Genomic DNA, 12519 nt, shown 5'->3' with positions numbered 1-12519 from the left:
CGTTCAGAGACGGCTCAACAACCGATGTAAAAAGCTGAGCAGCAGCTTAGGTAAGTAGGTGAGTAGAGGCAAATGTTTCTAAATAAGTTGTTCAGTAAAATAACTGCATTTGAAATTGGTTAGGGGGAGGAGATGCATTCTGACCAATCAGAAGCGAGGAAGGTGGTACCTTCCCCCTACCGTCCGAGGATTCGCAACGTCAGCGATGACGTCAGACGCAGCCGCTTCTAGGACGCAGCCAATGTACCATTGGCAGAATAGGAGCTTGTTAGTGGTTAACAGCCGAGCTATCGCGTTCGAAATGTCTTTGCGTGTTGCCAAGACGCTGGTCCTGACTATTTACGGCTTCCTCTTAGTTGTTAGCTGTCAGCGTGCAGGAGATGAATGGGTGGATCCCTATGACATGCTAAACTATGATCCAGCTACAAAGACGATGAGGAAAGCGGCGGAGGTTAGCTGTTAGCTGGACCCGTTATCATCACCATTCTTGTTAATATTCGGCTTGTTTTTGTTTTTTCCAAAAGGAGGTCAACTATCCAAACGTCCCAACCAAACGGCGTGTCGAGAGCCAGGACTCCTGCCAGGAAGAGTTGGCGTCCTGCACCAACTATATTTCTGACCTCAGGAAGCAGGTGAGTTGTCGTTTTAGTTTCAGACCGTGCGGTGCGGCGGGTCACGTTGGTGTGGAAGTGAGGTCAGGTCAGCATCGTATCCCTGTCCATGTCGTGCTATTCAGCCGTTACGCCTGTTCAAATGTGTACGTCAATGGCAATACATATGAATAAAATATTTGTTGTTCTAATCGATTTCATTCGGAAGCAGAGACCTAAATTCAATTCTGCAAACCACTAAATCTTTGAAACCTCTTCAATGAGATTCGTATTAGTTTTCCTTCATGCTCAGGCTCTACTGCAGCTCAGGAAGGCCACAGTATATATATACTTTTGCTAGGGGCCGTCATGCCAAAATATAGATCCAAAAGAGTTTTGAAATTTTATTACTGAAATATTACACAACACGCTGAAAAACAAATATTTGATAGGATTTGGTGTCGGCTTATGCCATCTACATTTTATTTTGATTATGCATCATAAATACTGAAATATATTTTATTTGTGGATCGGTCGCTGTCCTACAGGTATAACATTTAACTCATGATACAAAGGCAAAGACAAAAAACAAGTTACATTTAGAATTTAGTTGTAAAGCTCCTTTTTGTAATTTTATTCTCTGACCTTAGGAGAGCTGCATAAATGAAGGCAAAGGGCCGTATGTGGCCCCCATGACGTCCTCTACCTAGATTTACTCATTGGTGTTTAGATTTGTAACTCTGCTTTATATACATTATGTTCCAGGCAGAGAATTTAAAGAAGAAAATTGCAACGATTTCACAGCAGCCTTCGCAGAGTCCTGTCTTCCTGCGGTTCCTGAGCAGACTTCTGAGAGAAATCAAGCGAGTTGGTGAGGTATGTCTTCTGTTTTTGTCGTTGCGAGAAAGACAAGAAAAGAAAAATCAGAATGGTGTCCAAAACACTTTTTGGACACCGTTTATCGTTTTGGTCAAACGACTTGAAACCTAGATGAATTTTCAGATGTTGTCCTCAATACTGAGAAACGTCTCGTCTCCTCATCAGCCGAGTGACTCCAGGGAGGTGTCCTACGATGCTGCTATCAGGGTGTCGAAACAATCTCTGAGTGAGTTGCAGACCATCCTGGACGATAAAGAGAGCAGGAGGACCGGAGCCTTGGACGACGTATTGAGCCAGATTCTGGTTGACCTTCGACCTCATGACTACGAGGCCTGGAAGTGGCGATTTGAGGACACGTTTGGCCTGGAGCTTGACACTCTTTTGAAAGTAAGCTTGTGTCGTAATTTGATGTACTACACGTTTTCTTCTCCTCCTCAATAAAGTCTTGTTCTTTAGATGGCCCTCCTCGTACTGACCGCGGTTGTTGTAGTCTATGTTACTCCCTGGTCAGTCAGAAGCTTGTTCGTCATGTCCTTCCTGGTTAGCATTGTTTGGAACTGGCTCTATCTCTACATGGTGAGTCCTTCTTTTTGAGCTTCTCTTTCTCATGCTCTCCATGCGCATCTTTGAAGTATATGTTCTGTCAGATTGCTTTTGCAGATCACCAAAAAGATATGGCAAAGATGTCCCATGAATATGAAAAATGCACCGGTGTGAAGAAAATTGCCTGGAGTGACAGCCTCAGAGGTAGTTGTATAGTACACACTGCTCAATTGTGTTTCACTGCCATATGATGCACATCTGTCAGAGAAGCAGCTCTGATGAAGTTCAAGAACACACCTGAGTTGTTCTGTGACAGACTGACCAGTTTCACGTAAGGTCACCTGGAACACAGCACACCGACGTGAACTAACCTGCTGTTGAGCTGATCAAATTTGAATCTCATCTGCCGTTTGATGTCTTCTGTATTACCTGGTTAAAATGCCAAATATAAGATGATCCTTTCTGAAGTGTTTTTCCTCTGTTTGCCCACAGAGTGGTTCAGGACCACATGGACCTTTCAGGATGATCCGTGTAAGAAGTACTATGAAGTTCTTATGGTCAACCCCATTTTGCTAGTTCCTCCATTCAAGGTAAATGGGAAAAATATTATTGCACTGCTTACATGACAGTTTTTTTAACTTCAGTAGATCAGGCTGTGACTTCACATTTGAAACCTTTTGAAATTTGAGATCCTTATGTGACGTAGACACTCCTTTACTTGGCTCCACTCTCCTGTAGCTTCTTAAGAGTTCAGTGCAGTGTTGTGAATAAAAATCAAGTTCTCCAACACAGCAACACATTGAGTTGGGGAGGTTGTTCTTATTTACTGCTGTTTTCACACCATTTAAAAATCATCTAAGCAAATATCTCAGCATCCTGTCATCTGATGTAACCCTTCACTGTGTCAGTGAGTGTTTGTGCGGATCCAGGGATGAAGGATGGTGACTATGACAGCGGTTTCCTGCATGTTACTAGGATGTAAACGAACATTATGATTTTGCCAGGGGTGCATCCCTTCTGTGCTCACCCTGTTGAGCTAATGTTTTACTTGACCAGTCAAACTGACCTGATGTGCAGCCAACATCTTTTTCCTGGAAGTAAATGATGTCCCAACACTACAGGAGTTGTGTTAGGTCCTAGTGTTCTTCCGGTGTCTCTCACTTTCCTCATCTGAAACGTGGAGTCTTGTCCTCTGCTTTGCTTCCCAGGCCATCTCTTTTACCATCACTACCTGCTTCACGGAACCGCTCAAGCACCTTGGACAAGGCTTTAGTGACTTTTTACGAGCCCTTCTCAAGGATCTTCCGGTGACTCTGCAGATCCCAGGGTTTCTCGCCATGCTGCTCTGCTTTCTGGTAATAAAAAAGTTTGGACTACTTTTTCTGTCAAAGTGAGTAATAAAAGCATGGAGTTTAGGGTTCTCCCTCATGCTGTATCAGCAATGGAAGTGAAATGAGTCTCCAATGTCAGTACCCCCCTCACCGTCCAGTTGGACTCCATCTTTTAAGGTAGGACCTGAAGGACAGTGAGGGATGTACTGTCTGAAATCAAAATTTGACATCGCTGCCCACACCCGCGATTGGAGACAACCTGAGAAGAATGTGGTCAGCTGTTGGTGTGTCATTAAGCAACACAAATCAAAGAATCATTCATTGTGTTTTAAGCTTCATCTTCTGTTTCCACAGTTTTTCTTGTACCTGTTTGTGACATCAGCCTTCAAATATGGCCTCACCGCTCCTCTGCGCCGCGGCCGAAGACACCAGCCCCCTCCTGAAGTTGAGGAACCACAGGAGCGTCTCCAAATCAAAGATCAGTTGAGTGCCGGTGATGCTTCCAGGGTTGTTGCTGGCGATCGCAGAGCACAGAAGACCGAGGTTCGTCACCGGCGTCAAGCCCAAACCAGGGAAGCAACAAAGCCAGCCAGAGTTGTTGTGGAGACGCTGCGCACTGCCTCTTCCTCCTACACTGATGATGAGACGGATGGTAAAAGACGTCCCCAAGAAGACGATCTGTCGGACCCTGAGTCAGGTTCTGATTTGGAAAATGAGCCCGAGGAGCTGAGAGGAGCATCCGGTGACTGTGCTGAATTCAAGAAAAATACCCAGGAAGAAGCTAAGGAGAGTGATCCATCCCTGTCGCAGAAAATCAAACCCTTGAAGTGTGACGGCCGCAAGGACAGAGCTCTGTCAAGGTCACCGGCCGTCAGAGTACGAGAAGCACCAATGAAGGCAAACATCCAGGTGAGTTGGTGTCGCACCTGATTTTTTTTTTTGTTATTTTGTTAATGAATTTAGTCCTCATGTATTCAAGCATATTCAATGTCCTGATATGACCAGTCACAATTTGAATATATCCTTTCCTTTCAATGCCTCAGTACCATGCTGGTACATGTATGATGGTGAATGATGAAATTGTGAAAGGTACTGACTCTCCACAGCAGCTAGTTGTGTGTTTTGTCTAGACTGAAATAGCTTCAGTGAAGACTTTGCAACTGACTAGTTTGCTGCAAGGATTGTTTGTTACAGTGTTGAACAAGCGGCTGTTGCCTATTCATAAGTAACAATGTGGCTCCTCCACTGCAGGCCCAGGATGGCAACACAAGCTCAACTCCCTCACAGGTGCCAGTCGACACACTTGGATCTCCTGTTGTCAAGAAGTAGACGCCAGGTGGCGAGATGCCAAATATGTCCGATTATGAATCCACTCATGACATGGAATGCAGCAACATTTTCATGTCAAGGTTGCCGTCATAGACTTGTTAAGTCTGTCTGTTTCATATTTACACTTGGAGCAACCATGTAAAAAGATTATTTTATGAGTTTTGACGTGTAAAGAATTTTGGCTTTTTAAAGTCCTGTTGATGTTTACATCGGTATGGTAAAGTCCTATGGGGATATTTTGACAAATCATTGTTCAAAATGGTGTTTACTTTTTTTTATAATGGACAGAGATTTTTGTACTAATAAATGTTAATTATTTATTTACTCAGTGTCTGTGCTCATGAATTTAGATGAGGTTATATGTATAAGTGAAGTGAGCAAATATTAACACCTCATAAAATGCACACAACATGCATTGTTTGTACACCAGATGGTATTTTCATGTAGATAACAAGCGAAATGACAATACAGAGGACGTCCAGAGTTTTTTTCTTTCTTTTGCTGGCATTATCAGCTGCAGTAGTTCAACAAGTCTGGCAATGAAAGATTTTTTTTTTGTTTCAATAGCGCCCTCTAGTGTATGAATCAGGTACTACTACTACTACTGTTCATTAGCTTTCTGTTCTATTCATATGCGCTCCGCCCTCTAACGGCCTTTGCTATTGGTTAATCCACCCCGAGACACTGGCCTTGGCCTGAGACTTCCATTGAATGGGCCCCACCCACCGAAACACCTGCCACCACGCTACACCTTTTTCCACTCAGCCTGCGACTCTTGATCCCTGTCGGGTGCTTTCTGACTTTGTGATCATTGAACGCGCTTGTGGTTCATCAGTGCTGCTGACCAGCACAGCGCCTGTGTTACGTGACTTGGTCCAGCTCAATTGCAGTCACTTCCCGGAGACATTTGCCACATGCAGGCTGCAGAATTGGCCATGAAGACCGCTTCTCGCCCAGTGGACAAGCTCCACGTCCAGCACCAAAACTGATGGGCGGATATGACGGAGGAAGATGACTGGCGTTTTTATGAAGAGAATGCATACGCTCAGTCTTGGAGGAAGGCGAGCGCAGTCCAGTGGAGTCGACCCTGAGAGTCTAAACCCAGGACAAAATTCAGCTTTTATTCAAGTCTGCAGGGGAGACACTTGGAGTGGTTCTCTGACTGGATGACGACGCGGAGGAGGACTTCTCGTCTTCCAAGATGCAGTAGAAGGCCACACACCCTGTGACTTCATGTCTTAAGATGGCGCGGCTTTAGAGCCACTTGGCCTGAAAACACCCCTCTCCATCTGTGTGCATCCTAAAGCATATGGAGTACCTAGGGTATCCCACAAGTAGGTAACACCCTTTTCTGTTTGCCATCATCTTCTTCCCTTTGGACCGCATGACAGCACTGTTTCTGGATCGGGCAACCTCATGCATGATGCACATCCAAGCCCTTGTCAATAACATGATGCTGCTGCCAGAGACAATACCTTAACTTGGTAAGGATCGTGCGGAGGGGGAAACTCTCCAGCAGGCACAAGTGATGGCGGCTGCATCTATTGACAGAGCAAGCATCACAGTGCTTACACAGCGCATAACTTTTGGCTGGCCAAGACGGGACTGAAGGAACCTGAGCGGCGTGCTCTTGGTGCCCGGATCACCAAGGATGCTCTCCTCAGGTCCAATGTCTCTGACTTCCTGGAGAAGCTCGGGGTGAAGAAGGCGTCTCAATGAGCCCTTCAATTTCGTGTGCAGACAACGTGCTCTTCCCTCTGACCAGACCGAGGAAAGAGTTTGAGGGAGGTCGGGAGGCAACCCCCGAGGCTATAGTCAGCTCTCCACTTCTTCTAGTCCTATGGGGTCGACACAGTTCATCTGGGCCTAAGCGACAAGCTAAGCACAACCTTAATAAAGTTTGTAGATGCCACTTTCTGTTGTCTTCTGGTGATGTTTCGGGTCATACAGTAAAGTGTGTTTCTGGACTCGAGTTGCATTTGCGCACCTGACCGCCCCTGTGTGTGGGGTGGGCTGTGAAGAGAAAGCATTGTGCATATGGTAAGCGTGTAAGTTAACATCTTTGACCATCAAGAAGCCCCTTTGTCAGGATGTCATGGAGCAACAAGCTCAGAAAGCTAGTCCAATGCAAAGCCAGGTGAGTCTTGTCATGAGCTTCCAGCAGTGTCGGACTCGGTTTCCCACAATGCTAACGGTATGACTGAGCATGTGATGATGGATGTGCTACTATGGTCAGTACTGCCAGGTGCTTTACAGCCCATTCAATGCAAAGCGTGGGACTCAGTGAGGCTTCACCCCAACCACGTGTTCAGACTGAAGGTGATGAAGTCATGCTATGTAAACAGAAGCGAAGGTTTTCGTCTGCCAGACTGTTCAACTGTTGTCGTGGTAACCTTAAAGGTAAAGCTGTGTCTCTTCGCATGTGGCCCCTGGGGTCCCCCTGAGAGAGCTATTTCTTCATCTGAAGCCTTTGGAGGTGTCACCTTGGAGGATGGTGGAGCACATATGAAATGGAAATGCTACCATATAGAACTATACAGTTCTATAAATATTTTTTTCTATTAAAAACCTTGTGACATTTTTGGTCCCATTTTTATTCCTATTCTAAGTGTTATGAAAAATGTATCCAGATTGTTCACTTAATATTATTCTTCATGATTTTTACCACCGCCCAGGAGCAGCATGTGACCCAACTGAAGAAAGATAACTCTTATCTCAAGGGCTTCTTCTCTGTCTCACTCAAGGACTTTCTCAGAGACGCCCCTGTGGAGAGTTGATGCTTCTCTCATCTCCTGTCTGAGCTGAAAAAAACAATCTAGTTATACTGTTAGCTGGATTAAAAAAAGATAATGTTGATGACCCGTTGCTGTTAGTATTCCAGGCCAGGATCTACATAGAGGGCGCCAGCAGGGAGTTTCAGCTTCTGAAACCTGCTTTGTAATGCATGTAATTATCCGACTGTGAAATTACAGATTCGGATTATATGCGGCACAATATTAGAAACGAGTCGTGTGGATCAATATTTTCGGGCTCAAGAGTGACCCCTACTGGCCAGGAGCGGGCTGCTCGCTGTGACTCGCCTCTACTTCCTGATTGGTTTGCGGCGCCGAGCGTGGGTCTGAAGTCAGAATCAGCTGGTGGATCTTCAAGTCGACCTGTCAACACTTGTCTCCACGTGCTGGATATGGAACTACTAGTTCGATATTTGGATAGAAGTACTTCTGTAAGGTAAGATTAATTTCTTTTTTTGTGTGACTTCTCCGCAGAATTATGACCCAATGTATGAACTTTGAACTCTCGCTCGAGTGTCGCTTGGTTTCTACACAATACAGCGATAAGAATAATTTGGTTTCACGTGACGCTGCTTTTTATTAGTCTGTAACCACAATTTTGATACAGATTAGAAATTTATTGATAAATAAGCGTTGAATTCCGAGTGCTCTCTTGTTCACTCCGTGATGTTTAAATGCTGTTCGCACCATACGGTTGTGAAGAGCAGGATTCAAACCAGGCAGCTGCATGAATGAAAGCAGTGTCCCTCGCACAGAGCTTTTCCGGCGTGAAAAATCACATCTATTGCTTCATAGAATATTAGGAAAAAAAATGCTGTCTGGCACTTTCACTTCTGTATTTACCCCCACATGGAAATAAAGGTCCTGAAGCAGCTGTTTTCATGGGGAAATGCCCCACTCCTCCCTTGTTTATTTCCCTTGTTGTTGCAGCTCAACCTCTACTCAAGATGTGATCATGGAGGAGCGGCTCAGAGACGACCTGAGGTTCTACTTCATGAGTCCATGTGAGAAGTACCGAGCCAGGAGACACATTCCCTGGAAGCTGTTGGTGCAGATCCTGAAAATCATCATGATCACCACACAAGTATGCAAAGGATTTAAAGCACGATCGCTGATGATATCTGTCTTCCATCCAGCTGGAAGCTCAGTGGAATTCTCTGCTGTGTTTCAGTGAATTAATCTTCTCCCTCCTAAAATAGTTCAATTTCTTTCCATTAAAACCTTCAAATTAACGTCAAACTCAAGAAAAATTTCTTGCATTATTGCCAGGTGCATGATTACAATATTGAAATTTAAAGCTGTAGGAGGAATTTGTGAGAAGTTTTATCATGTTCACCCACTTTTTCCCCTCTGTTTATTCTCTTCATGGGGTTGCAGGAATCTTTTCAATTGAATTTGTTGGTGTTAATTGTAGGTCTTTAGTAGCAAAATCTATTTGTAACAGTGCCACAGAAAAAAAAAACTAGGTTGAACTGTGTTACACATACTAATTAAAGTGACATTAAGATAATTGAATGAAATACACAGTCCCTTTATCCCATAATAGTTTGAAGCTTACGCATCAAAGACAATAGTTTGGGACGTGTTGAGAGCAGGTATCTAAATGATGTAAGTTTATTAGTCCTTTGTCAAGTCTATGACAACCAAGTCTGTTTGTCCTGGTTTGAAACAGGCGCAGACGCAGAGGGTCAGATGGGTGTTCAAGTAAGATGGAGTCACTTTTTTTTTTTTTTTTTTTTTTAAATAGAGTTTTTCAACAGGCACATACATAAAAATAAAGGGGACCACCTAAACAACATGATGTAACCCCAAGTCAATCCCACTTCTGTGAGATGAAACTGTCCACATAGGAAGCAACACTGATGGACAATCCATTTCACATGCCGTTACACAATCATCTTTACTTATCTGCATGTATTTTTTTTTTAAATAGGGTGTATGACATGCCAGGGTTTGATGTCAGTTAACTGCTCTCAGCTAAAGGCCGCGACTGAAGGAAGGTTAACATGAATCTGCTCAGAATTGGGCATCGCTAGCCCAAAATGATGGTGTTTTATTACACCAAATAAAAAGCACAACGATAAAAAATGGCAGAGGTTTCCATCCATCATTGAGTGTTCATAATTCATCACCCAGAGCTAAATAGTGACTCTGATGAAGCGTTTTGGGTTGAGAGCAAAACCTAACTGTAGACCTTTTGAATTCAATGTTGACTCGCCAAAATTAGTTCAGGTCTGCTTGTTGTAGTTGCATCTTTTTGATGATCCATTTGAAAACATTTACAATCGGTTTTGCCATTAAACAAGAGGACAAGAAATGTGTGAGCGGAAGAGCTCCTCGCTGCTCGCGTCCCCGTGTGTCGCCGCCATCTTGGCATCCTGCTGTGGCAGCGTGTCTTTTTATATTTCAGTCCTACCGCTCTTCATGGAACAACGCTGAGTTGACGGAACATCAGTTCTTTTTTTTTTATTTGTTTGGTGACACAGGAGGTGCGAGCAATAAAGTTGGTTTATGAATTTGATAGTTTAAGTACCAGTGGTGGGTAAAAGGTGTAGAACAGAAAATGAAGTATTTCGGAGAGAGCAATAAAAGACTGCAGGTCACAGTTGAACTTTGATTCCAAATTCCCAAAAGTCCCATCACGTGGACCTCCGACGTTCATGCGGATGGCAAACGTTGCTCAGTCTAAATTGACTTATGTTGAGTCGTGCTTGTATTTCCTTTTCTAAGGGTTCAGTTAATTTCAGTTTTTGTGTGTGAGTGCTTTGTTTGGTTAGTTCTCCAGACCTCAGGGAAAACTTGTGTTTGACGACTTTTGAGATGTTGACTTTGTCATCACTCACTGCGGTGTATTTGTCTTTCCTTGCTTAAGATGGGCACAGAAACTGTTTAGTTTTAGGATCATGTGCTGTTTTTGTGGTTTCTAGTAGACATACAAAATACTTGGTGGAACTTATTAACTTGTTAAATGCGTCTCTGATTTGTATTTTGATGGTGAAAGTAATGGTGGAGCGATTAGACTATGAATTTTGAATTAAATGTAGGAAGTCGTTTTTCTGAAGTTACATTACTCATCTCATATTAAAATATTTTGAACTGTAAAACGTGAGGACTAGCACTTGCCTTGCATGTTATTTAACATAAATTATTTAACATTGAGGAGTCAAAAAGACATATTTTCTTTCCTGTTCTTGTTTACTATGTTTCACTATGAGCCACAATGTATGCAAAATACATGATTAAATTACCACCAAGCCTTTGAAATGTATCATAACAGAAATAATGATCTTGCTTTACAGATACAGTATACAATACAGCATATTGAACTTAATTGGGATTTTTTTTTAGTTTTTGTTTTTTGTGGTAAATCATTTTATGGGCAATTTATTATTTTTTCTGTTTTTCTTGCCACCCTGTTAATGGCCTATTATTTTTGCTGAATCATCTGGATACTTTGAAATCCTGCTGGAGTCTTCCTTGCATGTGTGGTGACTCTGGTGTTCTGTCCTTCATGCTCCAGTGCAACAACAACAACCAAATTATTCTGGGACTAAAATAATAAAAAAAAAAAAAAAATCTGAAAATCAAGGAAAAAATAAATTGGAAAACAAACACAACTCTAAATAAAAATAGAAATGGCCAAAACAACCCCCTCCTCCCCAAAACAAACAAACAAACAAAAAAAAACTATCTGAACAATTTCCCGAGCATTGACTGTTGCGTGTGTTATGAAAAGCTGACTGTCTCATTGAAACCCTGTGAGAATACTAAATCCAGTCTTTCCTCTGTAGCTGGTCCTGTTCGGACTCAACAACCAGTTGGTGGTGTCGTACAAAGAGGAGAACACCATGACGCTGAAAAACCTCTTCCTGAAGGGATACAGCGGCGTGGACGAGGACGACTATTGTGTGGCTGTTTACACTCAACAAGACGTCTACGACAGCCTGTTTTATGCCGTGGATCAGGCAAGTTCAACCCCTGTAAAACATCATGATGATGTTCCCATACACACCAATAACTTGATCTCACATTTCCCCACTGTGGTTGGAATAAAGGCAGTCTAATCTAATCATCAACAAGTCAGATGGTAGAAGTACAAAGAGCATATATTCATTGACTGTGTCAGAGTCCATTAAAGGAATATATTTATATAAAGGAATATATATGGCTGAGTAAAAATAATAAAGTAAAATAATGAATTTTAGCCTATTTCCAAATGAATATTGTTACTTCATATTTCAGTTTTCTTTTTTTTTTTTTTTACATGAAACCTATTGAAGACCAATATTACACCTTGCTGTGTCTGCGACTTGAAATTTAAGCAATTCAGTGAAGTTGAGGAAAGTACTTTAGTGGAGCAGGTTGTTTAGCGGCCTCTACGCTGTTGGCAATGATTGATGGAATGGAATTGTATTGCAGAAGGATCATGGCAGTTATACAGCAGCTCACATTGTACTTCTCTGTGTTGGCAGAGACCTCTAAAGGAAGTGCTTGACTTTGCATATTGATTCAGGTATCTTGGTGAAAAACTGGTTTTTAATTGAGCGTAAACCTCCTCTAATGATATTTGCCCATTTAGCCTGCCACTCTGATTGTGTGTGAGTACGTGACCGTGTATTTGAATAATTGTTTGATCTCTGCAGTACTGTCAGCTGGATCAACTCTCCGTCGCCCCCATCAGTTACGCCGAGGATGAGAGCGGCCGGTTGCTACCGCTGAACATCTGTAAGGACCAGTACAGGAAGGGAAGTCTGGCGCCATCAGAGGAAACTTACGACATTGACGCGCAGTTGGAAACGGGTAAGTCAATCTCACCCCTAGGGGGCGTGGCTTTAGTATCGGCCGTCACTGCCTTTCTGCTGATATGCAGTTTCTTCACTACACAATGCATTTTTCTCCCTTTTTGGAATGACTGTTTTTTTGTCCTTATGTTCATCACATTTTCATTGTGTCATTAAAATCCATTTCTGCAGTTTTTGCTTAGTTTTATCAACATCATGTCTTTATTAAAATTCAAATCTCAAAATGTTAAAGTGCCATTGTGTCTCATTGACT

At 42.8% G+C, this 12519-nt stretch overlaps 2 protein-coding genes across 5 annotated transcripts in view; both read left to right on the top strand.

The window, feature by feature from the left end:
• Positions 1–235: 235 nt before the first annotated feature.
• On the top strand, positions 236–4963 carry clcc1 (chloride channel CLIC-like 1). Of its 2 annotated transcripts, XM_053884578.1 has the most exons (11): positions 236–451; positions 525–632; positions 1356–1466; positions 1635–1856; positions 1926–2045; positions 2117–2216; positions 2505–2602; positions 3221–3367; positions 3698–4252; positions 4387–4432; positions 4595–4963. In XM_053884578.1, exons 1-11 carry the CDS (start codon positions 242–244, stop codon positions 4708–4710), a joined length of 1833 nt encoding a protein of 610 aa, XP_053740553.1. In that variant the 5' UTR covers positions 236–241; the 3' UTR covers positions 4711–4963. The 2 variants fall into 2 exon arrangements, with proteins under 2 accessions (XP_053740553.1, XP_053740563.1); XM_053884588.1 differs by lacking the exon at positions 4387–4432.
• Positions 4964–7763: 2800 nt separating this feature from the next.
• mcoln2 (mucolipin TRP cation channel 2) overlaps positions 7764–12519 on the top strand; it is a 16372-nt gene continuing 11616 nt past the window's right edge. For all 3 annotated transcript variants that reach the window (XR_008413673.1, XM_053853694.1, XM_053853692.1), the window contains exons 1-4: positions 7764–7900; positions 8395–8548; positions 11256–11429; positions 12108–12264. Coding sequence is in view for 2 of the 3 variants with exons in the window: in XM_053853694.1 (XP_053709669.1) it covers positions 7857–7900; positions 8395–8548; positions 11256–11429; positions 12108–12264 (529 nt within the window). In the remaining variant the exon portion in view is untranslated. The remainder of the gene's footprint in view (positions 7901–8394; positions 8549–11255; positions 11430–12107; positions 12265–12519) is intronic.

This window comes from Synchiropus splendidus, chromosome 1 (assembly GCF_027744825.2).
Source record: "Synchiropus splendidus isolate RoL2022-P1 chromosome 1, RoL_Sspl_1.0, whole genome shotgun sequence".
NCBI lineage: Eukaryota > Metazoa > Chordata > Actinopteri > Syngnathiformes > Callionymidae > Synchiropus > Synchiropus splendidus.
The sequence above is the reverse complement of the archived record's forward strand: the minus strand, read 5'-3'. Positions and strand labels throughout refer to the sequence as shown.